We start from the raw sequence: 26198 nt of genomic DNA, 5'->3' as shown, positions 1-26198 counted from the left end.
AAACGAATCCTTCAACAAACATCCACGGCGTTTGCGGTTCCGGTGTCGCAGTCTTTTGTTGGCGTAATGGTCACGCGGGCACAGCCGGTTGCAGCCTCTGGTCCGAACCAAGCATGACTCATCAGAAAACCCCGACAGAGTAGCTCATTCATCAGTTCCGTTTGCACACACACACACACACACACACACACACACACACACACACACACACAGACGGAGCGCTCGGGTCCATCCTGCTCCAGCTGTACAGGCTACTGTTGTGTATAATCAAGAAAATATCCTTTTAGATGTTATGAAAAAGTTAGGAAAAGGATCCTGGATGTTTCGGGACGGGTCAATGCACAATGAACCGATTCTGTGTCCCTCCCCCACCATCCCTCTGGTCTGAAACCCTTTACCTTCCCCATCCCGGATAATATGTTGTACCTTTGGAAATATTTTACCTGTGGTGCGTGTGTGCATTATCTAATTTTGTTATATATGAAGATCCTCCTTTCTGAAAAATGTAACATGGAAACAGGAAACAGGAAAAAAACATGCTGTTTATTTCCTTTGTATTTTATACTTGCAGAAAGCATTGAATAAAGACGAATAAATACTTGCACTTTAGATATATTAAGGAAAAAAAAGATCTGCATATTATTTTTGATAGGGATCTCACATTCAGAGTATAAATACAGGCTTTGTGACTATTGCTGGACAGAGATGTGTTGAGTTCCAGTTCAGTATATTTTGTCTGTGTCAGAAGGTTTACTAAAGTAATTTGCATGATGAAGTAGTGCTTCACCAGTATTGTTCCTTTTTTTTGTTTTTTTAGTCGGTAAAATGTCTGAAAACTGTGATAACGACCCCCCCCCCCCCCCCCCCCCCCCCCCCCACCACCACCACCACCCCCCTTGTGACGTTTAACTCTCCTTGTCCTTTTATTTTATTTTATTTTTTTACTGAAATATGGCCTTTCCTGACTACATGACGATGGTGCTTACTTTGGCATTGACATCAAGCTCATCCTGTACATTTCGACATCATCTTAACTCATGTACTTACGCTACATTACTTTCTGTTATTCCGTACTCACACTACTTTATTAAATTTTCGTTGATGGCGAAAAGGTGTGCTGTTGTGTACATTGCTGTTCGTTTTAATGTCGAGGGAGCCTTGTCGTCTGAAAAGTGATAATCCCGCAATAAAAAGTCATTCCACACACTCCTGCCTCTCAAATGTCTCCACAGAAGTTTTAGACTTAGCATTTTCTAAAGCTTTTATTTTGAAAAACCAATTTCTCCAAAAGCCTATAATAACAGTGATGGAGGAAGAGTTTAGGCTTCAAAGAGAGTGACCTCATTTAAAAGGTCCATCCAGTTAGTGTGAGTCGTGTCACTTTTCGGGAAATGGAGTCATTGAAGGCATCTCAGGTGACTAGTTTATGAATGGAAGGATCAGTCAGTGTTCCTGAGGATAAAGATCAGATAATTCCACAGCAGCATTATGGCATGGCTGCTGTTCAGGCTCTTTAGTTAGAGAAAAATAACGCTACTGTACGCTAATGGATTCATCATTTTATCTCTGTTGCAACGGAAAAGCACTGTAGATTCTGTTTTAAGTCTGAGGCGAAGTTATCTGGCTTTACTAATATCAGAGTTAACAGCTTATCTGTGAGGCAGCCAACACAAGGCGGAGCCTAAAATGGATTAAGATTACTCGGCCCTTTAGGTCTATGTTAAGCAGACTAAACGAAGCTGTACGGTCGGTTAAGGCTGAACAACAGTCGTCACAGCATTTTTAAAAAGTGCATTTGGTTCTGCTGAACTTGAGCTGCAGCATCAGCCGTTGGGGCGGAACCGAAGGAGCTGGCTAGCACCTGGATCCAGGCTTGATTAGCGTTGGAAACATCGTTGGTTATGCCAATAAATCACAGCCACATCAGTTGGTATAAAAGCTTACTTTATGAAGCAGAGACTAGATATTCAGTAAATATGTCCTTTAAATAGTAGCATTCAGTCAAAAATGGCTCCAATATACAAACAAAAAGACAGATTCATTGCCAACATCAAATTTCTCTAGTTGTATATTTTTAAATAAAACATAACAGTTAACAAATATGTTCTGTCACACTCCTATTTTACAGCACAGGCCTACCCTAAAACACCGGGAACAATGGTTAGCACAACAACCAGAGCGACTATAAGGGGAAGCCTCCCAGTATCAATACAGCTTTAGAAAAATGGTACTTCCTCCACAATGTGGTCTTTACCAGGACTCCAGGTTCCTGGTCAGGTTCCAAATGGATCTCAGACCCGAGGTTACTACATGTGTTGGCGGATCTGGTTGTGTGGCTAAGCTGCTGCGTGAGAGGGGGAGGGGGGGGGGGGCTAAATTCACTGGTCTACAGTTGTGTCAGAAGTCACGTAAAGAGGAAAGATGTACACGTGTTTTTGGTCGGGATCAATTAAGGTGCTCACAAAAAAACAGTACCCCATCACTTCAGCCCAGAGGAGAAAACAGCTCCCAACGGTCCGTTCCTCCTCCCGTTCGGTCCAGTGGTCGGCCAAACAAACAGCCTCACTTAAAGAAGCCAGCGAGCTTCTTCTTGGAAATCAAGTCTTCCTCCCTCCTCCTCTCTGAGGAGGAGGGGGTTCCGAAGGCTGCTCTGCTGGTGATGTTGTTTTGCTTCTGTTCCCTTTTCCATCCCAGTAACCTGACAGGTTCTTGACCGCAGCACATTAGCTGGAAAGGCCCCCCCAACCAGCCAGGCCTCGCTTTAGTTCCCAGAAACATTCGCCTCGGTTAGGACAGCGGAAAGAATTCACGGCTGCTGGTAAAGGTTCGCCTCACGAATCAGGAAATACACGTAGGTTCTCGCCACAGAGACGACAGCTAGAACCTTTGGAGGGCGGGGCCAGATTGTGATGCGTACGACATTTAAGATTCTTTATAAAAAAAACCGACCCTGCTATATTTACTGCTACCGACAACGTCAACTGACCTACTCACAGAGTACGAATCCCACCCACAATGCTGCCCTGCCCCCGACGCTGCCCTCCATCTGCACCTTGTGGAGCACCAAACCCAACATGGCACAGTGTTTTCATCCAGTCAGACCAAGACCATCGACTCAGATTTGACTTTTAAGTCAAAGAGAAGAAAGAATCGTCGGGGGATATTAAAAATAACGATCCAACTGGTCTGAGTGGCACCCTTCCGATCCCCCACCCCCGAATGTCCAGGCGCCCCAGAGTAAGGCACTCAAGCGGCCGCTCCTCTGCTGGAACGGCGTGATGATCAGGTAAACCCCTGGCTGCTCCGCTCACACGGCGCCACCTCCTCTAAGCTATATGTAACGTGTCAGGAGGGAACTTGCTGAACCAAAGAGGAAGCACTTGGAGGATCAATCCTTCCTGCAACCAAAAGCTCCCTCGCTTTAAATAAATAAATAAATAGGTAATAAACGCCGGGCCCTCCGATCCTTCCGCCGAGCTCAGCGCGCCACCTGGCTGTAGGTCCACGACACCTCGAAGTGACTGCGTGTAAACGGGCGTCTAAGATATAGATCTAAATGCTACAGTAGTACCATGTCTGTCTGGATCAGTGTCTGAGGCCTGGCCTGCAGCAGCAGGACGGACCAAACCAGTCCAAACCAGTCACCAAGTCTCTGTCCTCTGCGGCGCTCCAAACAGTACATTCCAAACTTAAGACTGACCTAATATCTCATTTCAAAATAATACTGATGATCTAAATGATGATCGTTGAATGTGCAATAATAATAATAATAATAATTATAATATTTTAAGGTGTTGGGCACCGTGCGTGGCTAATGTGCTGTAAAGGAAGAAGGTTGTGGCTCGGCCCAGGTCCGTTTAGAGACGTCCCCACAGTCCAAAGACACGCCCGGCAGGCCGACCCAAGACTCTCAATGAATGGCGGTGATGGTGACAGTGGGCGGGGGCAGATGAGTCCAAAAGGTAACCGTGACGACGGACAGAATCTTCCTGCTTCCTCCCTTCAACACTTGGATCCTGGGGCAGTGCTTCCGGCAGCCTTCCCATTCAGCCCACTGTGGGCCTGACTGATGGACGGGGAGGACTGCGTCTTCCGGAGGAGGCACTCGCGGCCGGCCAGCCCGCCGTCCGTGATGAGGCCCCCCATCACGCCCGCCTCGATCTTCTCAAGGTCATCCGTCTCAGCAGAGATTTTGGCCTGAAGAAGGCTGATGTAGGTCTCATATCGAGTCTTCTGCTCGAAGCCACACGTGGGGGGGGCAGAGAGGTCAGAATAGAAATCAGTTACGTTTTTATCTTTTTATTTCAGACACAAAAGGTTTAGATGAAATGGCAAATGCGGGCCGTACCTCATAGGTGAGGTAGTGCTCTTTTAGTCGGAACTCCTCCCACTCGCGGCTCTTGGGGTCGACGTCCGGTGCGTTCTTGCGGTGCTCCTCCAGCTCCAGGCTCATCTGCTTCAGCTTGTTCTCATGACTCCGCAGCTGATCCTCCTGAGCCAACCAGGCAGCAAACAGCCAGTAAGACGCACGTGGGCACAAATCCAGTATATAAACCTGTCTAATGCTGCTGAGAAATCTGATTTGCAAGTTTCCTGCTGCCATTAAAAGATTTTCGATCGACTTTTGACAACGATCCCACTGATGACAACAGAACATCGTGCCTCGGGAGTTAAGGTCACTACAGACTACTGGTTTGTCTGGTTATCTCGGGTGATGTCTCTGTACGTGTGGCCTTCACTCAGAAACCAGTTCAGCACATTAGAAGTGTAGAGTGGCTGCACCTGAGTCAGCCTCGTTGATGAAGAGGGCAAAATAGGCCGACAGAACTTCTTCATGGAGCCGATAGCAGCGGGAAAGGCCGGTGCAGAGAACAGCGCCGCGACCAGGTTTATTCTGAAGATCCAGGACATCATCTCCTCCTCGCTTCTGCACAGACGATACAGAGAGGATGGTAACAGGCCGGAGCACAAGAGAGGGCAAGAAAATAACTGATTTTCCCCCATATTTTAAAAACAAATTAGATCTAAGTTTGATTAACAGCTCAGCAGCATTTAGGACCTTCATAGTATTTTTATGTGAAACTATGCACAACCATTCGAACACATAGAATATTTTATTGGTTTCAATTGAATTTGTGCCTCAAATGTAACTTACGAGGCCTGAAGCAGAAAGACTCGCCAGTCTGAGGTTTTTAGCTTCAGAACGTTTGCCCTCTTGCTGTAGTCGGTGGCGCGGGTGGCTAAAGCGTGATGTATGCGCACAGCGTTCTTCACGTCCACCTCGGAAATGTCTGAGTCGGGTTTGTACTCGTCCTTGGAAGGTAACAGAAAAGGGTTTGAAATTTTAAAAAAGCATGTCAGGAAAACTGACAGGTAAATATAAAACACGCTGAAGATAAAGTGCAGGTTATTCTGATTGAGGCTTGCTGCCAGCAGGGGGAGACAAACCCCCATCCTAACACTCAGGACTCCGTTTTAATGTTTTCTGCAGCTCGTTCTCTCTTCAAACAGAAGAACGCGAGCACAAACAATCAGCAAGGAGTATCCACCACAGCTGCAACAGTGCTTGTGTAACCATGGTAACAGAGCGGAGGACAAAATGCGGCACCTTCTGAAGAAACAAGATCATTCCCTTCAGGACGGCGTAGAACTTCTTCCAACCTCTGCGACCTCTCGGAGCTAAAGGAGGGGAACAAAATGCAGAAGAGTGGTGAGTATCACATCTGTGTCAGAACTTACTGGATCTCTGGGAAACATGGTGTGTGTGTGTGGGGGGGGGGGACTCACTGCGTTTGCCGTCCATGTCAGCGTGGCTCTTACGGTTCAGCACGCCATGTTTGTAAGTGACAGCATTCAACAGAATGGGAATAGCGATGAAGGGGTTGCTGCCATCAGTTACCCTCGCCACACGCTTGCTCCCGCCCTCACACTGCTCCTCCACCAGCTCAGACAGACTCTTCCTCAGCTCCTCCTCCTCGCTGCAGACACAAACCTCAGCTCAACAAACGGCCAACGTGACAGCTTCACAAGCGTGCTAATCCTCCCCTAGTACACTCACACAGCCCATTCCAGCTTTTCATTCTTGATGGAGTTATACAAAACCTGCAGGAGCAAAGAACAAGAGAGGAACTCTACATTTCTTTCCTTCACCTGTTAAATGTGTAGATAAATGCGTAGGAAGATCCAGACAGTGCCGGGGAAGGGGGGGGGGGTTACCTTTAGGAGGTCTTTAGGGAAATCTTTGCCATTGTTGAGACCCTCAAGGTTACTGATGAACTGCTGACAGGACATCTTCTTCCCGATGTTCTGAGGAGGGAAACAAAACAGAAAATCCTCAGATCAACTTTGATCAAACGTCACCGCTCCTGTTGTTGGATTTTTACTGGTTAATCTTTGGGTGTGATAAGTCTCCACAGATGCTGGAGATTCCACTGGGAGGCAGTGTAACACTATGGCTTCACTACAGACGTGACTGCAGATTACAGACCAATCATTTGCTGTCTTTGGACAATAGTTGACTTTCATAGCAATAGAAAATGGCTAAATAAATCTGTTTTCCCCCACAAAGGGACATGTGTTGCATTTTTAAATAAACATTTCTTAAAAATTCAGTGTTGAATTCAGTTTGATGAACAAACACAAGTAGAAGTTAAGTGAGTCTAAGGGGCAGCTAAATCACACATCTTTAGGTAAACATACATGAAGGAACTGCATATTTTATAGCTGTATGTCGACTATAAGGGTTTACATTAGGACATTTGGTGGTAGAGAAAATCAGGGTGATCTTTCTGGGTGGTGAAAAAGGAAAAATGATTTGGTTTGCAGTTTTTATTTTCAGATTTCCCTGTAAGGAAGCCAAAAAACAGACAAGCCCACATCAGGTCTTTTTCCAGGAAAAGGAAAAAAAAGACATGTTCCGTTACTGTAAATAGCCACAACGATAAACATCTGAGTTTAGGATTCAAGTTACATCCAAATCTAATAACCTACGCGAGGGAAGACTGATCAAATCTGCTGAGGATCCAGCCGATCATGAAGTGTTATTTAGAAGAAATGGGGTGAATATCACACATTTGTGAGGTTTAACCTAAATTTTGACTGCTTCATCCATGAGATCAGTATTAGTGTGACAACAATACTCACCACCTGTAGAGGAAGAAAGTCAGCGTGGCCCCAGATTTGGTTAGCAGGGAAGGAATTAGAAAAAAAGAGGAAAGAGAGCTTTAAAATGAGGACAGTAGCTATAAGAGGAGTGATAAATGTGCTGGTTAGAAGACAAGAACAAAGGTTAGAGAACACCAGACACAAGCAACAACACAAAAATCCTGACAGCTGCTAGAACTCTTTAAAAGACTTTTTAACTCTCTACACACTTATATTTATTATGCAGTGACTTTGCTGTGACAAATATTGTCTTGGCGATGTGCTGCCACTCTCAGATGAGCTCTCCAGCTTATCCACAGTGTGCACTGAATAGGTTATCTCCAGTCAGTTTTTCTCCATATTAAGTCTTCACAAAATGGGAAAAAGAGGCGCCTTCTTTAACGGAGGAAGAGAACGCCCTGAAAAAGTCAATAAAATGTCCCAGAAGAAATCTACCCACAATCTTTGGACATCAGATAAGGTCTTGGTGGCCCCTGGCCACCCAGAGCTACAGACTGGGAGACATCAGATTATCACTAATACCAAAGGCTGGATGATAAAAGAACCTCAAAACAGGACTCTGATTAAATTCAACTCAATGATCCTGGTTAACTCTGGACACTTATACACACAATTGCCAGTTGGAGTCTTTTCATCTTGTGTGCAGGAAACACCCACTTACTATTGTGATCCTGGTTTGTGTTGTCAGAGAAAAGAAATGACAAAAGTGGCTCTAAGGGCTCTAAAAGTGATAGTGGAGATGAAGGTAAAGTGGAGGACATCGCTGATGAGATGGGAACAGCCCCAGCAGCCACACCGAGAGCATGAAAATGAAGTCTGACTGGTCTGTTCTCCCTCCAAACACCATGTCTGCTAGTCCCAAAATAGTGATTTGTTTTACCAAGCGTAGCATTAGCACCGCTGCAGCAACCCCACCTTAACAAGTGTCCTCTACAGAGACAACTGGCCTGCAAGCAAAACATTTTATGTGTATCAGGAATATTAAAAGCACCATTTATTACTGTCTGGCTCTTCCTTCTGTGTAGGTTTTAAATGATATGATATACAGTCCTGAACCAAAGAATGGGATCCACATGTTATAATGTTAATATACATGTTTGGAAGTCACTTTACAGATATTCAATATTTTAATTTGTAGTTGTTCTGCACTTTTTTGAAAGCAGAAGAAAGAATAATATATAACACAACTCCGATGAAGAATGATTTAAATATAAATCTGACACTAGAGGGCGCTGCTGCTCTCTTGACCGCTGGAGGGCATTTTGTGAAACAGTGGAAAAACACAAGAATGACAGTTGCAACATTCTGGACTATATTGTTTCAATCAAAAACGCTTCAGATCATTTTCTTAATGCATCATTATCTGAAGAGGATTAATTGCAGGTGCCCTTTTCTTCCCCTACGTCCTCCCTCCCTTCAGACAGATTCATTCTCATTATGAGATTTCATTTAATGAGCAGCTCCAAAATTATTCAAAGGTTAAATTTGAAAAGGAAGTAGTCTGGCTATACTTATAACAAAAGTAAATATTAGGAAAGAACCAAGGAAACACCAGTTGTTGTGCATCTTCTCCTTTCTAAAAGCAGATATCCTGATCCCTAAACGCACCACAGCTTCCCGTTAAAGGCAGAGAGGAACTGATAGAGGGCTTCATATTTTGGAAGCATCCAGTGACCCTCTGTATATTGTAGGATCCTTTTATTTGTGCTAAAAAAAAAGTGTCTTTACTGATAACATCTTTGGAAACATTCCCCTATGTTATTCTTATTATAGACACAAGGCGTGCTCCACATTGTTGTATTCCACCAGTACCATAAAACCAGTCTCCTCCAATGAGAAGGTACCAGTCAGTCCCAACACATATCAGCAGAGAGAGACAGACAGAATGAGAGAGAGAGAGATACTGGTGGCAAATACATCAGTTTTAACAGGAAGATTAGAAGATTTCTGATCTGCTGCAAAGGTAAGATAAAGACCTCCATTACTTACATGTCCGTGCAGATCAGTGTTGAGCAGCATGAGGGCACAAGTCAACGTGTGAGCTCCATCTGCAGCGAGACAGAGGAAGCTCAGGTCAACATTAGGACACAGAAACCCATCGTAACACATTCGCACGTGCGGACACAAACATCCACCTCCGGCTGCTACTCATGTGGCTACAACTGAACAGATTATTATGACACATTACTACACCGCTGCATAACTGCAGTATAGACATTTTGCTGTCAAATCCTTTTTTTTAAACCAGGTAATCACTGTTATCGCTGCTCTGACCTTCAAAGGTGGGGATCTGTGGGTTGCAGTGGCAGAAACGTCTGGAGAAATGTGCGAGGACCCTCTCTCTTTCCTGCGTTTCTCCCATCAGTGGAAAAGCCTTTAAGAAGTTCCTGTCACACACAAGTGAAACCACAGTCACCAGATGGTCAGATAGATCCCAGAAAATCCACTCAAGTCAGAGGATTCAAATGGGGAAAAGACGGCATAAAAGAAAAAGAGATTCTGTTTCTTAAGAGTTGATAATGTAGCCAGTGGAGGTTTATTATAAGGGAGGATCGCTGACCTGAACGACAGAGAAACCTGTTTTTTTTAGAGAATTCAACCCTATTGTAGGTTCTGAGGTGGAACATTTTTAAACCTTTTTTAAACCATGATGTGGAGACGTGTAACGACTGATGCAGCCTCATGTGGGAGCTGCTGGGGTGAGCAGCAGTGTGTGACAGCAGCATGTCAGGTGCAAACCGCCTGTACTCAACATGACAGGCTGATGAGAGCAGGGCTAATGCCCTGTGAGGAGGGTCGTGTAGAACACGCACACACGCATGCACAGGTAACTGTTCTGATGTCTACATCATACACTCCTCACGTGGAAAAGCTGAATGCGCGTTACCTCAAGGCTCGATCCAGCGACAGGCCAGAGAAATCAAAAAAATTCAGGTACTCTGACGCCACCAACTGGCTGAAGTCGTTACTGCAGAGACAGAAGGAAAGTCTGGTCAAACATGGCTCAGAATATGTACTGAGGCACCGGACCACATGCTGTTATATGGAACTAGCACCGGTTTAAGGGGAAAACGTGCTTTTAGATGCTGTTCTTCACCGTGACTCAATGAGTGATGCAAACGATCAACATCCTGTACTTAACCAGCACATTTGATTCTCCAGCCTGATCGTATAAAGGTGGGATTCTGAACGTGCGCGCTCACTTCTTGCCCAGGTGTCTGGCCACGTCGCAGCGTTTGAAGCCTTCAAGGTGATAGAGACGCTTGGCCAGCCTCTTGGCAGCCTCCAAGTCGGCTCGGCATCCGTTGGCCAGCGTGTCGGTGCTGCCGCGTTCCAAGCGCTCCAGACTGCCCAGATCACAGTCTTCTGGATCAGACAGCACGTCTGTGAGGCTGGCATCGCTGAAAGAGGAGGGGACACGCGCACAGGTGCACAGGTTAATGAAACAAACACATGTCCACTGTTGCCGGATCGCTCCAGCTAAGACGGGAGAAATGACAAATGCATAAACACGTATTGTTCGGTGCAGCAATGCAAACAAGAGTCAAAGGAGGTGTGTGTGACTTTCCATGACCCAGTTTCCATCGCACTAAAAGGCTGTAATGCAGCCTTCTAAAGGCTGGTTTTAATTCTGAGGCAGCCATTCACAATCCCTTCCAAAGAAAAGCCATTTTAACAGACCATTAACCTCCAAAACTGTGTGAATTTATGAGAGATTCTACTTTAGTGAGCGGCGGCTGTTGAAAAATCTGAGCTTCTTAACTCGGAAAGGCTCAAACTGTAAAAAAACAAAGAAAACTTGAAAACCCTGCTATAAAAGCGTACATCCGCCTAACATCACATGCCTTTTTATTTGTGGACATATTTTAACGCCAGTATAAAACGTTTCCCCCACCACAGCGTCACTGTTGAAAGAGCAGCCTCCCAAATAGTCCCTTAATCTGACTTAACATTAGCAAATGAGGCCATGGCGGCTCTCGGTATCTTGCTGACGGACACAGTTTGCAGGAATGAGGACGCTCCCTCTACCCCCCTCCCCCCGCCCGCACATATAAGTGTTCAAGTGTCACCAGAGTTTAGTTAGTGGCCAACTCAGATATTTCTGAGAGCCCGAGGAAATGGCTGTGTGGGTTATGACCACGCCAGTACCGGGCCACCATCGCTGCTGATGATGCAGCTCAAAAATGTTGCTAATCTCTTTGTCGTGACTGAACTGAATCCATCCTGGATGACCTGCAAATTTAGGGGATCTGAAACAGACTCCTGACACAACCAAATGATCTATCACCAACAAAACGCCTTAATTTTATTTTCTAAAGTGATGACCACCCCCCCACCCCCACCCCTTGGCCTGGCACTTCCTCATTTCCTGTGCACATGTGCATCTGCACGGCACTGTCAGCACTCCAGCCAGATGATTCAGACTTCTTTTATAATCTGATCAGACCAATCGAATTACCCTCGCAAATTTAATACATTATGCACTGACATGAGGAAGGATTTAGTGATGGTTGCCATGGACGCAGCAGAAGCAAGCAGCCCTGCGCTAGAAAAAGAAATACTAATGGAATTATGGATCATATTTCTAAATTGTGTCGCCCAAGTGAGCAATAAGGGGGGAGACACGAAGAAAAACACCAGCACGGCCCACAGCAACCAGCTTCCACCGGCAGGAGTCAGCTGATAAATGCTGATGAAGAGGATAATTAGAACTGCTCATAAATAAACAAGTTTCTGTTTCTGCCATGATGGGAGAGGCGGATGGACGTACAGTGGACACGCATCACCAACCAAGGCTGCGGTCCGTGTTGGGTAAAGGCTTCATCTGCAGGGTGCCCAGGCTCATCCTCAGGGACAGGGAGGGGACGTCTGGATATCCGGGTGGACTAAATATCACTCTTTCATGTGGAAATGGACCCAGTTGAGGTGGTTTTGCTGATCTGATTAAACACTTCCTCTGGATGGGTTCTGGACAAACCCAACCAGGGCAGATTTCTGGACTTTAGTGATACAGCTACACTGTGGGAGCTGAGCTTGAACTTACATAAAGGCAGCTTGCGTCTCCTCTGATGGAGGAACTTGATATTGCTGATAGAAATGTCTCCATGCAGGAAATCTTTTCCATTCATACTCTAGAACAGCTCATTTCTAAAAGTATCACATATACATTTAAACATTTACGGGGCCCCACTGCTACTTGGAGTCCCTCAACAGTGATTTCAGATATGTCAAACGATTTAACAATAGTGGGTGCACGCACGTGTGTGAGCACACACACAAGGCCAGTGTTGACCATGAAATTGCTTTCACTCCTCTGACCATATTAATCTACTTGACACAGAGAAAACTCATAAATCATTCATGGCTCATATCAGTTCTGAAGCCAGAAAAAAAGAGTGCTGTGTAAGGACAACTGAACCAACACACACACACACACACACATTCAGTGAACACAGCATGAACTTCCAGATATTTAGCACAGCTCCTTTGGGCAGAGGTACTTAGGGGACAAATGTCAGACTGTAAACCCATTTGTGTATTTGAAGGGACAGTTCTGTATCACATCATCATCACAGCCACACATCACCTAGTCCCTCTCTGTTATTGTGTGCATGCATTTGTGATGTGTCAAAGAGCATGACGGTGCACGCAACTGACTCACATGCTAATCTCTGAACAGCCCTGGCCCCACACCTAAAAGGTATGTCCGTAAGCAAGGGGTATGGGTGTGTGTATGTGTGTGTGTGTGTGTGTGTGTGTGTGTGTGTGTGTGTGTGATGAAATTCTGTTATTTCAGACATTTTTTCATGACCCAGCTCTCCTAAATGTACTGCAGTAACACAAGAAGAAGTGGCACCAACACACAAAAACTGCATCATGTATCTACAAAGATTTATGGGGGGGTCGACATAAAATTTTCAGTGACTACAGTTCAAACTTAATATATGTCTGAAAAGGAATCAACTCTAATGACGCAAATGGGAAAACTGCTAAATATAAATGTATCGCGTAATCTATAACATCGGCCAGAGAGGACTCGAGGGATTGAAACGTGGATAATTGAGGGAATGTTGGGACATATTATATAATAAACCTATACATTGCGGCTTCGCTGTTTCTGCTTTACCGCCGAGAATAATGTTCCCATCGTTAGAAAACGCGAAGCTAAAGCAAATCTGGGCTTTGAACTTACAGGAGTTGCAACAAAAAGTCGAAGTGAACATCATATTCGTCCTTCCACATCGCGGTGGTGTTTAGCGGGAGAAGGCGCGCTCCGGTCCGGCCGCCTCATCACCGAAGAGTCGCTAAAACCTCCATTTCCTTAACTTGCTGCCCAACTAAACTTCTTGGTCTGTCTGATCATAATAACAGCCTGTCGCCCTCTCGGCTCCGCGTCCAAAGTCAGCGAGCGTTTTGAGGGTTATTCGCTGATATTTGCGGCGGAGGAGGATGTGGTGGGCGGGGCCAAGGCCGAGTTTTCCTGGAGAGAAGCGCCGCTCCTGGCGGGGGCCTCACAATGGCCCCTGTGTGTTCCCGCAAGCACAACTTCCTCTGCAGTAAAGCGAGGGTCTTTCAGCCTGCAGCCCAGTTCAGCAGCCAGCGGGACGTCCTGCCTTATGAAATCTGAGCTGCGTCGTGAAGACTCGATGCAGCGGTCCCATGAACTGGCTCAGCCTTAAACATCGCACCAATGGATAAACCTTTGCTGGTCTTAAAGCCACATTTCAAACAAATCTGACCCTCGATAACTCTGCTGCACTTTTTTCACCGGATCTGCTGGGTGGCACAGTGACATGGTTCTCCTTGGTGGTAGACCAACCCTCACTGTTAACCACCCATCATAGCTTGTTTACCGTTGTAGGAGGCTTCATGCAGTATTGCTGTGCACCCAGTGTGTGTGTGTATGTGTGTGTGTACATTTGCACAGGCAAGGACGACTGTGCACAGCTGGTGTAATGACAAGCTCTCACTGATGACACGACTAGAGGAAGGAAAGTGTGTTTACGCTCAAATGTCAGCTGAAGATGTGACAAAAGAAGCCGAGTGATTAATTACGGTTGCTGACTCCAGGTTCATTTCCAGGATTCGAACACAGCTGTGTCATTGTGAACAGAGTCCAACGTAAATAAGGTGTCTCCAGATCACACAAACATGGGTTTTTACCAGTTGTGCTGACACATCTCTGCATTTTAACTTCACAGGCTGGATTTATCCTTCCTCATTCTAATCTGGTGGATGGAAGAACAGAAATAGCAAAGGAAGAAACCGTACGGCAGATTTATCAAGACTGGGGATTGTCACTGGATACCCATCACTCAGATACTCTTACAATACCTTTACGTCTGGAGCTTCATCCATAAATGTTCCCTCGGGATCTTACACCAACGCTAAATCGATAAAGAGTTCAGGAGCTTGGAAGAAACCATTTGCTACTTCATATAAAAAGAGAAGATATTTAAAATTCTCCTTTTGTTTAAGTATTTTAAGTATTTTGTGCTCATAAGTGGAAGAATAACTGAAAAAATAACTGAAAAGGTCAGGGTCCATGTTAGACAAATCTATGTATAGATCACTATTATCTTACAGCGATCACAACACAAATATTGTGCGTGTGTGTCAGTTAAATAACTTATTACCTTTCATTATTTTATTGCTGTTGCTTTTTCGCAACCTTTCACCAAAGCACAACTATATTTGTCACCTATAAACACACGACGTTTAAAAACGATGAGCAATGGCGCCCCCTTTCGACAGGGGGAAGCAGTGGCACCGCCTGTGTTTGATTAAGTACTGAAACGTCGACACCGTTCAAAGAGCAACAGTCAGAGAAAGATCTGACTTCACTCTCGGGCAACACACATACTGTACATGTCGAGCAGAACCGTCAGCGTGGCACAAATCTGTGTTACAGAACAACCTGATTCAGCCAAAACACTGGCTGATGTGTCATAAACCAGAGTCGTGCTATTAATAGACATGGATAAATCTGCTCTGTGTGTGTGTGTGTGTGTTATGTGTCAGCGAGAGCTTTAAATTCTGCATTATATATTTTTTGTGCTCTGCTTAAAATGCAGAAACGGGCTTAGCGTGTGTGTGCGTTTGTGTGTGTGTGTGTGTGTGTGTGTGTGAGACGTGTCCATATCGCTGCCTGACTCACAGGCAGGAAAGGATCAGCTGCAGCCTGATTTACAGAACTATAGAACCAGACTGAAGAAATCAAAGGAGGAATAGTTTGTAATACATGCAGTATGTGTGTGTGTGTGTGTGTCTGTGCATGTGTAAGCGTGTGACAGAAGGTTTCAGTGTAATTTGTGCCACTAGGCGACCATTAGGTCGTAGGAGCATTATGCATAGTTGGGGGTGAGCTGCTGCTGCTGCGTCCTGCCTTTCATGCCTGTGTATGTGAAGCAGATTAGCCCACATGGCAGAGCTGCTTCTCTGATATGGAAACTACTGTGACTGGCTTTTATCTGCTCTGCTCGGATCTGCGAGGCTTCTGGGCTGGGGGAGGCACTGACGGGTTCTTCAACAGGATGTAATAAAAGCCATGCATGAACGCTAACATGAAGCCACACATGTTGCACACGTTATTTCTGGGTAAAACGCAGGTATTATTACAAGCTGCTGGACAACCATCAGTGACAGAAAGCAGGAAAGGATTCATCCACAATTACATGTCCCACACACAGATTGACAGGTTAATCCTAAATACACCCTGACTGACTGGCAGGTGTGAATATCACATGGTAAGTGTGAGAGAGCTTGTTTACATTATCCAATGAGGTAGAAAAAAATGTCTAACAGGCTGGAAGATCATTTAAAGCAGATTCAGAGCGACAGGCAGATGCGTGGCGGTAATAAACAAGCCTAATTTTAATCTATACTGTCCAAATCAGAGACTGTCATTGAAAGTGTTTAACTTTTATCTATAATCCTGTCAATTGTGGAGAAATACCTCATTTACAGTTTAGCCAGAAATTGTGTAAATCCACAACTGCTGAGAAATGACAACAGAAGATTCTGATCCACTGAATACTGATCACAACCAAACATTTGCTGTTTCCGTGGCGTCAGTCAGCAATGAAACTGACGTTTCTGCAAGTATCCCTTAGGAAAATTGAGGTAAAATGAGGAGAAGAATAAATGATGAGAAGCATGAGAGAACAGGAGAGATGGGAAATGAGGAAAAGCAGACAGGCAGAGAATGAGGGGAGAAATGAAGACAGACGGGCGGCGAGGTGGAGAAACCAAGGAGACGGAGATGGATGGCTGAAATAAAAAACACGTCTGCCACAGACTAATGCGCTCCATAGAGATGGAGCTCTTATAAACTGAAAAGATGTGCATTTCCAATCTGCGCGTGTGTCTTTCTTACAACCTGTGTTTTCCTAAGAATCCATCCAAAAGAAAGTTTCCACTGCTGCCGTGCAGTTTTCTGCTGCAGCATTTTCAAGCACGTCACTTCCAGCGTCTCCAGTACGACTCTTTTGGAAAGCTGGACCATTAAAGTTCTCTCTCTGGAGAGTATTACAGTCAAATAAACAGCCTTTGCTTCAGCTGTAATTTAGGTCTGAGAGTAATGGCTTTTACCCCTGCCGACTCGCTGCAGACATGCTAATGTTTCTCCATTTAAAAGTGGATCGGAATGATCAGTGAAGGCTTGTAGCTCACAGTAAAAACGCATTCTATGAGTCATTAAATAATCAACTACTCCTCTAAGCTTGACTAGCAGATGGATCCACTTTAGATTTAAGTGCTCAAACGTCTGGCGAGCGGGCTACCATAGAGCAATAATTGCTAACTTGCAAGACCCTGCTGGGCCGAGGGAAGCTGAAGACGATGATGTCATGACATAAACAATAGCTCATTCAGCTTGGCGCTGGTGGTCAGGAAGCAAGCCTGTGCTTTAAGGACAACATCTGGAGCCAGGGCGAAGAGAGACGGAGAGAGAGAGAGAGACACAGAGAGACAGAGAGAGAGAGAGGCGACTTGTCATGGCTCATGCTGGTCTGTAGAATCTCTGGGAGAATCTGGCAGTTAGGTAAGCTGATCATAACAGAGGTTCGTGTGTCTGCAGCACTTTCCAGTACGTTAGTAAGTAAAACTGCAGGCAGGGAGGATGGTTTCTGCTCATGGAACTTCACTGCTGTTATGGTTATTAATACACTGATGCTGCAGAGTTTGTGGAAGGTCTTGTAATAACAGACATCTTCATGCAGCAACGTAGTGTCTTGTGATTAATCAGGGTTGCAGCCACCCTTGTTTACCACAACAGTGCTGTTGAGCCGTCGTTATTTATGCTTCCTGTAGGTCCAAATATTTTATTTTTAACCACAAAAGCATGACAGGTTTCCTTCTGTGAAAAGACACTTTAAGAGAAACAGTTACGGGGAAATATCCTGGTTCCTGCCCACAGACTGCCAGGTTTTGTTGTTTGATGACACATAAGCAACACGTGGGCTGCCATTCCCGCACAAAATTCCTTCTTTTTAATTTCATCAAGTCAAGATTTGTCTTTTATACAGGTGCTGTGAATATTTTTGTAGGTAAAATGGTAAAATGAGGATCTTCTAACAATGGAATATGCTTCAGCGAGCTGTCAGTAACCACCTTATCAGCACTCTGACCTTCAGCCGCCACCCACTTCCTCCTGACAGCCCAGTCTCACCATGTTCGTACCACCTACTGGTTGAATCACGGCAACGGGATATAAGAGCGATTACGCTTCCGGATGCCGTGTAGCTGCCACATTTATGCAAAGCACTGAGGGCTGAGCTGATTGTCAAGAAGGATCCAACTAACCAAACACGAATCATTAAAGACGACACCATGAAATTAAAAACACGTCCTCGGCAACCCCAGAGACCCAAAGGCTTGATTCAAACAAACACTAAAAGGTCTGCACTTGTCTTTGCAAGACAGGAGCATAGGCCGGGTGACATAATTGCAGGGTGTGTGAGCGTGTGGGGTCTGTAATCGAGAACCAGAATCAGTTTGAGGAAAAGGTCAGAGAAACCAAGAAAACGTGGAGTGTTTGAAAAAGCTTCGCTGTGGAACATCAGTAGATGTTTTCAGTCTCTAAAAAAAAATAAATGATCCATATTCCAAAGTGAGCAAAGACACAATGTCTACACAGCGGTTTCTTTTTTTTACCTGACAGAGTTAATCATGGCCCCGCCTCCCTCTGTGGCTCCCCGAGAGTCGCCGTGGTATCCATTGGGGATGGCCCAACGTCCAGGGTGGCTCAGCACAAACTCAGACCTGCTTCCTGGTATGGTTGTCCTCAGTGGGCTTCTTCCTATCCCAGCACCAGCTCCATCTCCAGATTCATCCTGCATGAGAGTCTCACCTGTGGCCTCCTGAGCTGCCTCAGCTCCTTCTTGTTCCACCACCGTGGCCAGTTCAGGCTCCAGGGGTTCAGGGGCCTGTAACAATGCCCTCTGTTGAATGAGTGGCGTCAACGGTGCCTCGAAGCTGACGCAACTGTCTGTCTCATCTGTGAGGGACAAAACATCCAGAGAGTCCAGGCTACTGTAGCAGGTCCCACCCCTCAGCAGGGCAGACTCCACGATGCGCTCGAACGTGGAGCTGAAGCCGTCTTTGTTGTCCACCCTATTTTTCTCCCCCTCCTCCTCCTCTTCCATCTCTGTCTCCTCTTCCTCCTCGTCAGGATTGTTAAACTGCTCGACAATCTGCTCAAACGTTGAGCTGAAGGCGTCCTGGTTTTCCCTCCCATCTCCGTCTTTCTGATACTCTTCCTCCTCCTCTTCCTCCACTTCTGTGTCAGCTTCTTCTACAGTGGTCTCAAAGTTGGAGCTGAATGTGTCCATGTGTGTTTGAGACCCTCCTTCATCACCTGCCTCCTCCTCCTCCTCCTCAGCAGCTTCATCCTTCCCAACTAGACCGTTAGCCAGCCTTGGTGAAGGAAGAGAAATAAAAGGAAATGGGAATTACTCTCCTCATAATGATTCAAACACACTTTTCCATCTTCATATTTGGAAAAAGCACAAAGTAGATCACTCGCAGTATTTTCTGGAACCATTTTTCATTTCAAAGCATGAATAATATGAGATTTCATTAGCTTGAATTGCTGCTGACATCTGAAGCCAGATGAAAGGTGAGAGCTACTGTCCACGTCCTGACTGGGTGAACTGAATCGGAAGCTCATCTTGCCCAAGTTGTCGATTCTCATTAATTTTACACCCTTTGAAGCAAAAATGTTGGAAACTTGGATGACTCTGACTCTGAGATGCACTTAAATCAGCTTAATGAGTAGCCACTTCCTTATGTGATTGCTTCAAACCAGCAGATATGAATTATGAACTGAGGGTCTGCTGAAGAATTGCTGCTATTTTATCTTTAATGTGCATCCAAAACTCAGATTGTAAAAAAAAAAGCATCTCACCTTCCATTATGGATGAGACATCAAAACTCAATTTGTGATTCAGGATTTTAACTTTAAAGGAGGACCCTGATGATGATGTGACACCCACATGGAGAATAATCATTAATTAATAAAGGGAATAGAGGCTCTTACAGAGCTTGTGCAGTTATACGTTCATACCTGAAGGTCAACAGTGGTCATAGGACTAAAAGCATGTCTAACACAGAGCCACGGTGGAGATTATCTGCTCAACTAACCTCTCAGCATGTTGAGGGTCCTTCGTAGGCAGCTGCATGTCTTCATTTTCCTTCCCCTCCTCTCCTTCTTTCATCCCCTCATCCTCACATGCTGCATCCTTCCCCAAAGAGCTCACCCCCACATTTGCACATCCTTCCCCCCTCTTCCCTTCTGGCTCTGCCTCTTCCAACCCTCCTTCTGTTTGCTGGGCTTCACCGGCGCCATCTGACCTTTCGTCATTAACCTCACTCTCTCCTCCTTCGCTGACTCCTTCGATCCCTTTTACCTCCACCTGTGCCTCCTCCTCTCCCTGCTGGATCTCTTCTAATTGTTCTCCCTCCACGGTCTCCTCACCAGTCCCTAGCTTGTCCCCTTCTGTTTGGTCGTGTGTGTCTTTGGGTGGCTCAGTGGTCGTTATGACAGTGGTGGATGTAGTAAACTCCACTGGGTTCTCTGTGGGGGTGGTAGAGGGCAGATCCTGCCCCTCCTGGGTCATGGTGCTCTTTGCTAGAGCCTTGAGAGCTGTCCACTCTTGCTAGAGCTGATCAGCAAACCAAGAAGGACCCACTGCAGAAACCTGGACAGACAGAAGGAAGACAACACAATATGAAGACAGTTGGGACAGTTAGAAAACAGCAGTTTATCCTTTAGTTAAAGCAAAGAGCAAAAGAGGTTTGATTCGCAGGTCACACAAGTCACCTTCGAGAAAACTGCTTACATTCAAGGGGTCATTATCAATTTAATTAATGCATGCAGCCATGAGACCAAGACTCAAATTTGTTTTCCGATTGATATCTATTAAAGCTGTTTGGAGATTCGGTGCTTTAAACAAATGCTGAAGGTCAGGAATAATCTTCCCTAACATGATTTCAACATGACATTTAATACAGGAAAAATCGCCACACCAATCCAATGACCGACCACGGAAAAATAAGCCTATGGGTATTTTCGTTTTGTTTGAGTTAATCACAATGTGCTAAACTGCAATTAGGAATCATGCATATTCAATTAAGCATGAGCTGCCGTGATGAAGAAGACGTTTGGATCCTATTGTTGCAGTAGACCCACTGGGATGCAGTTGTGTGTGCCAGACTGACAAGAGTCATATTAGCTCTCTGCTGAATCATCTGCAGCAGAGGACGTACAGCAGCACTGCAGTCATATATTTACTGCTGTCCGGAGCTCTTCTGATGGCACGCAGATGCAGGTAACACCGGGGCTGTAATCAAAGTTGAATCATGCAAACAAAACTGCGGTTTCCTCAGAGGAAATGTCTGGAATTTTGGCTCCATTTTAATGTCAAAAGCAGGACAGATGAAGGGGAGGAATTGAGGCCAAATTCATATCTAAGATTGCAAGTGGTCTGTATTAAAGCCGCTCCCTACAACGACACCACAGGCTGACTAAATGTTTCATCAGGGCTGCAAAAAGAGGATGCAAATCATGCAGGATTGCGAAAATGTCTCCTGCAAGTTTTGTATCCCCTGATACAATTATATGCCCTTTAAAATCATAAAAGCTGATTGAATTTTAGAAATAAATCATCAAATCTCATCAAATTCTTATTTTTTAAAGGGTTGTTTGTGCCTCTGATCGCACCTTTAGCCACTCTGACAGCTGCTAAAATGAAATATTCATCACTGGCCGGCCATTAAACAAACTAGCTAACTATTTTACTTGGGATGGTCTCCATTATCTGTTTGTCACCAGGCAGCGTGCAGCACATTCCATCTGCAGAAGCTCTCAAAGTCACGGTGTGGATATGCTTTTGTTTATCTCAGGAAGTGAAGATTAATCATGTTTCACTTCCCATTTGCAGATGGTTCATGTTTTCATGAACCGTGCTTTTAAATCTAAAACTAAAAAGAAAAACCTCTAAAGAGACTAATAGAGGACATGATCACGAACATATAAATAGATAAAAACACATCTGCTTTACCTCAGTTAACGTCAGTGCACGAGGATGTTGTGGTCTACACACACACACACACACGCATAAATGGGGCATATTTCCATTGATGGGAAGTGTTATAAAACCACACATGCAGAGGGGCAATTCTCTCTTTTTGTGTCTCTGTCCACAACTCCCAGTTTTCGTCCCACTACCTCCCTTCATCTGTTCTTCATTACGCGTCTACTCGGTGTCAGGGTTCTCTCTCTTTTCTATCTCCTCCAGCCTCGCGTTCCTCACTTAATGTGGTAAACAGGTCTCAGCCAGCATACAAAAGTGAGGAGTGTGGAGGCACAATGTATCTCTGGGCTGAAAGGAGAGCAGATATGCTCAGACAGGCACTGTGCACCGAGACTGTGTGCACGCGTGAGTGTGTGTGAGTGTGTGCATGTGTGTTTGCTATTGTTGTCTCGTGACATATGAGATGACTATCAGCATAGATCCATTATTTTTGCTCAGGACAACAGTGGGATCCTTGAGCTTTATCACTTTCCTTTAATTATTATCAGCTCACCCGTCAATCATGGGAACGACGCAGCAACACGCCTCTGAGCCGACAGTCTTTCCATCTTTACCATACGTGCCATTTACAGGTTTTTATCTACCTTTCTCTCATGACACACACATATAAATATGCACGCATTTGCATTTCTTAGCAGTGGGACACACAGAGACACGGTCCACCGGGTCAGGGGAGTTTCCAGTGATTCAAAGCTGACTTAAATATTAACCACGGATAAACCACAGTAGAAATAAAAAGAATAAAGAAAAAGCCTTCTCCTTTCTTGACCATTATGAGAGGTGAAGGCCATCCCCCTGCGTATGACTCAACTTCATACTGTGGCTATGCAAATATCTACAGCTGTCCATGTAAATGTATTCAGGTTACAACTGGAAGGTTGTATTATCCCTTGTAAAATGCATGAAACCCAAATGAAACCATATATGCCTACAGCAGAAAATATTATACTGGCAAATTAAGTCAAGGATATGAAATCAGACTTGTTAAAACTTGTTAAAAACATCTGGAGCCTTCTCTAAACACCTTTTTTTCACTCAGAACTGTAAATAAGCACATCTGAAAGCACAGATGAAAACCCCATCATCTCTCTTCCTCTTTCTTTAACGGAAGCATGCTCAGAGATAAAATGCGGCAGTGTGATGACAATACAAATGACCCACTGACCCTGTTCATGAGCACAACAACCCCCCCCCCCCCCCTCAAAGAAACACACTCAATGAAAGAGAGTCACCTTTCAAAAATGCTTCTGTGTTAAACGCCAGACTGGAGGGAAGAAAAGATCACTTCCTACTTGGTTGTCTGAAAAGGCAAACAGGAAAATAGAGTTTAAAGTCATGCGGGTGTTTTCCTTGCCAGTCCACAAGTCCCACCAGCAGGACAACAGCAGCCCAGTAGCCACCAGCCTACTGGAGCGGAATAGTCTGCCAGGGTAAATCACCCCAATATGTCACTTCAGTGCTGTCAAGGTTAAAGATCCACTCTCATTTTGTCACTCTTAACACAGACAAATTCAAATTCGCAGTAACATTTGATCTTTTTTTTAATCTCCCTTTGGTTCTTTTATTTGGCATTCAAATCAAATGGGACAACCCGCCCTGTCGGCTCTCTATGGACCAGGTTGCAAGTTACAAGTTTTAAAGGAAATGTACAGATTTTAAAGAGAGTTTGATTTCAGACTGTTTTCGTTGTCTCGTGGCTCGTATCATTGTGGGTTTGAACTGTTCAAACAGGACAATCCAAAGGTTGAAACTGAGAACTCAATTGCAGCCACAAGTATGAGGTAGACAGTTTGGTCAGGCTCGTTACAGTGGAAGGAACTGAACTTTGTTTTATGGGTTTTCATTGTCGTGTTGGGGAAATAAATCACAATGGCTTGACAATAAATATCTGTAATAAACCGAGACCTGCCTCCAGGGATCGATGTGCCCATGGACATACAGTAGATTCCTACATAGTGTATATGCAGGGCCTCTAACTTTGGATGTTGAAAAGGCATTAAATTAAGTTAAAGTGGGGAGCGTATAGGGTTAACATTGAGCCTGAACAGAAATAGGTTGGATAAGGAAATACTATAGAAATGAAGGGTAAAAGGAATTAAATATAAAACCATTAAAAATATAGTGTAAACCTGTGAGTGTGTGTGTGTGTGTGTGTGTGTGTGTGTGTGTGTGTGTGTGTGTGTGTAAACGAGAGAGAGAGAGAGACCAGTGCCAGACAGTCATGTTCTCCCAGCCTCCTCGAGCCAGTAACCATGACAACAGGATGGCTGGGAGACACGGTTCAAGCTCAATTGAGGCCGGTGTCTTTCTTTTCCTCCAAAATAGACCTTGGTCGCATTTCAAGATCAACTTGTCCTCCTACGAGCGAAGCGGAAAACCGTTTCCGTTTCTCAAAAAGAGAGAAACCCTCCATAAAATCCCCGGGCCCGCACGGCGCATATCTGTCAGCCTATATTAGCTCCACAAACACCGCCGTGCTGAGGCGGTGTGTGCGTTTTGGGGAGGGGGAGCACACATTAACCAGACAAGGACCTGTATCTTTAGACTCAGCGTTTTTGAAATGCCTTTGCTGCTCTAAAATGCACCAAACCCCCTTCACAAAGGCACTGAAAAGACATTTCTGCGCGATAACCGGTCAGTTCCGATAGCGCCGGTGCCACTATCCGACAACCATGGGCTGTTTCCCGACTGAAAGACCTTTTATCGTCGCTCCACTCACCGGTAAGATGGGTTCCGGTAGACCAGGTCCTCTGTCCCCCGCTCCCTCTCCGCGGTCACGCCGGGGAATAACAAACGGATGAGCCCTCCTCTCCACGCGCCTGTTTTCCCAGCAGCCCCCTCTCACCGGTGTGCGCGTGCGACTGTGGTTCGCGGCCGTCACCGCCGACCGAAAGAGGCTCGCGCTGTAGCGCAGGCTGCTCGGGGCACGCGGGAGGTCCGGGCGGGGGATGATTAGTGGTCCGAGTGATGAATGGCTGGATGAACGGGGGCGTCCACCGCGGATCGTCCTCTCTGAGCGGCTTCCGTGCGCTCGAATGGCAGCCGAGGACGCGTAATGTCGCTGCTCGGGCTGCTCGATGGCACCATCACTCTCGCTCTCCCGTGGTTGATGTGGACGGGACGCGTCTGAGGGGCCTGTTGATATCAGACACGGCGCTAATGTCGCTACCACAGGTCGCCCGCCCCCCCATCCGAGGTGCCAGGCATATAATTGGAGCCGAATATTATTAAAGAAGCGCTACAGGTTTACAAAGGAGTTTCTCAGAAGTGTGAAATATTCACCCAAACGTTATTTTCACTTCCGTTTTTTCAAGAAAACAAAGGATTTCAGATGAAGTTCGGGGTTTTATGGGAAAGTGCAGATAATTTACAGATATTCAATAGTGCTGTCTAAGGTCTAAAGTCCTGCAGCTGTTAGCTATGCACTGTGGAAGGGGGGGGGGGGGGTCCTCAACCAATTTTGTTGTAACACCGTGTACAATGACAATAACATCTATTCTCAGTCTGGATGTGGGTCACATTAGTTTGGCTTAGACACAACTTTGAGGGTTACAAGTAGAAAATATGTCCCATAGAGTGTTACTATTATTGTTGTAGCAACATTGTTGTAGCAATTCTGCTGCTGGTGTTTGAGGAATTAAAAGTAAGTGCACTGTTGGGCGTTCCAGCGCCACACAGGTATGAGGTTTGGTTTGCCCTGCAGGATTCCTATGACACACCATCTCCCATTATGAACATACAATACACCACACCTGCTCTGCCAAGCAAGCAACAACTGACAGCTACCCTGGCTGCAACAAAAACTCAAGGATCTCTTGTGCTTTTCACAATTTATTCATCTTTATATTCGATTTTTGAAGGGCATAGTTTATTTTGGCTGAGTACTGTTCTTAATAATCCTAATGATGTCCTCCAAGGTTGTGACAGCCAGCCTATTGGACTATTATTCAAGATTCAAGATTAAAGATGTACTTTATTCATCCCCGTAGGGAAATTGAATTGTAGTCGAAGCCTAACGTGGATTAATATAATATAACTGTAGTGTAGATTACAGGTTAGGTAGGTTATCAATAGGTAGGTTATCAATATTTCCAGAATATTTCAATAAAATCTGTTGAGAATTTTTGAGTTATTTTGCTAACAGACAAAAGGCCGATAGGCTGGCAGGGCACCGACGTGACGTAACCTTCCACTGCTGTTATACAGCGTATACTACAGGTATTAGTCACCCTATGTGGGGAAATTAGCTGCTTTTAACAATGCTGTAAACAAGATGGAGCCCTGTTTGAGTGTGGAATTATTACTTTCTTTTAAGACATTATGTTATTTATTCAGACTATGCTTTGCAGCCGTCCAGCTGGCAATGCAATTTGTGTCCTTGGCAAATAATGTCTCCTTATTTTGTGTTGTCACCACGTTTGGTGTCACTTCGTCAAACTT

General features: G+C 45.1%; 1 protein-coding gene across 2 annotated transcripts; it reads right to left on the bottom strand.

Annotated features, from left to right (window-relative positions):
* Positions 1-1927: 1927 nt before the first annotated feature.
* On the bottom strand, positions 1928-24998 carry psd2 (pleckstrin and Sec7 domain containing 2). Of its 2 annotated transcripts, XM_011610403.2 has the most exons (16): positions 24478-24998; positions 22991-23058; positions 19807-20363; positions 18319-19080; positions 10368-10565; positions 10052-10132; positions 9439-9551; positions 9154-9212; positions 6217-6306; positions 6059-6102; positions 5788-5978; positions 5609-5679; positions 5156-5313; positions 4783-4927; positions 4349-4492; positions 1928-4233 (listed from the first exon to the last, which is right to left on the bottom strand). In XM_011610403.2, exons 3-16 carry the CDS (start codon positions 20280-20282, stop codon positions 4003-4005), a joined length of 2763 nt encoding a protein of 920 aa, XP_011608705.2. In that variant the 5' UTR covers positions 20283-20363; positions 22991-23058; positions 24478-24998; the 3' UTR covers positions 1928-4002. The 2 variants fall into 2 exon arrangements, with proteins under 2 accessions (XP_011608705.2, XP_029702765.1); XM_029846905.1 differs by lacking the exon at positions 22991-23058 and having other exon boundaries at positions 6217-6307; positions 9152-9212.
* Between the last annotated feature and the right edge of the window lie 1200 nt (positions 24999-26198).

This window comes from Takifugu rubripes, chromosome 14, assembly GCF_901000725.2.
Source record: "Takifugu rubripes chromosome 14, fTakRub1.2, whole genome shotgun sequence".
NCBI lineage: Eukaryota > Metazoa > Chordata > Actinopteri > Tetraodontiformes > Tetraodontidae > Takifugu > Takifugu rubripes.
This window is presented reverse-complemented; position numbering and strand designations above follow the sequence as displayed.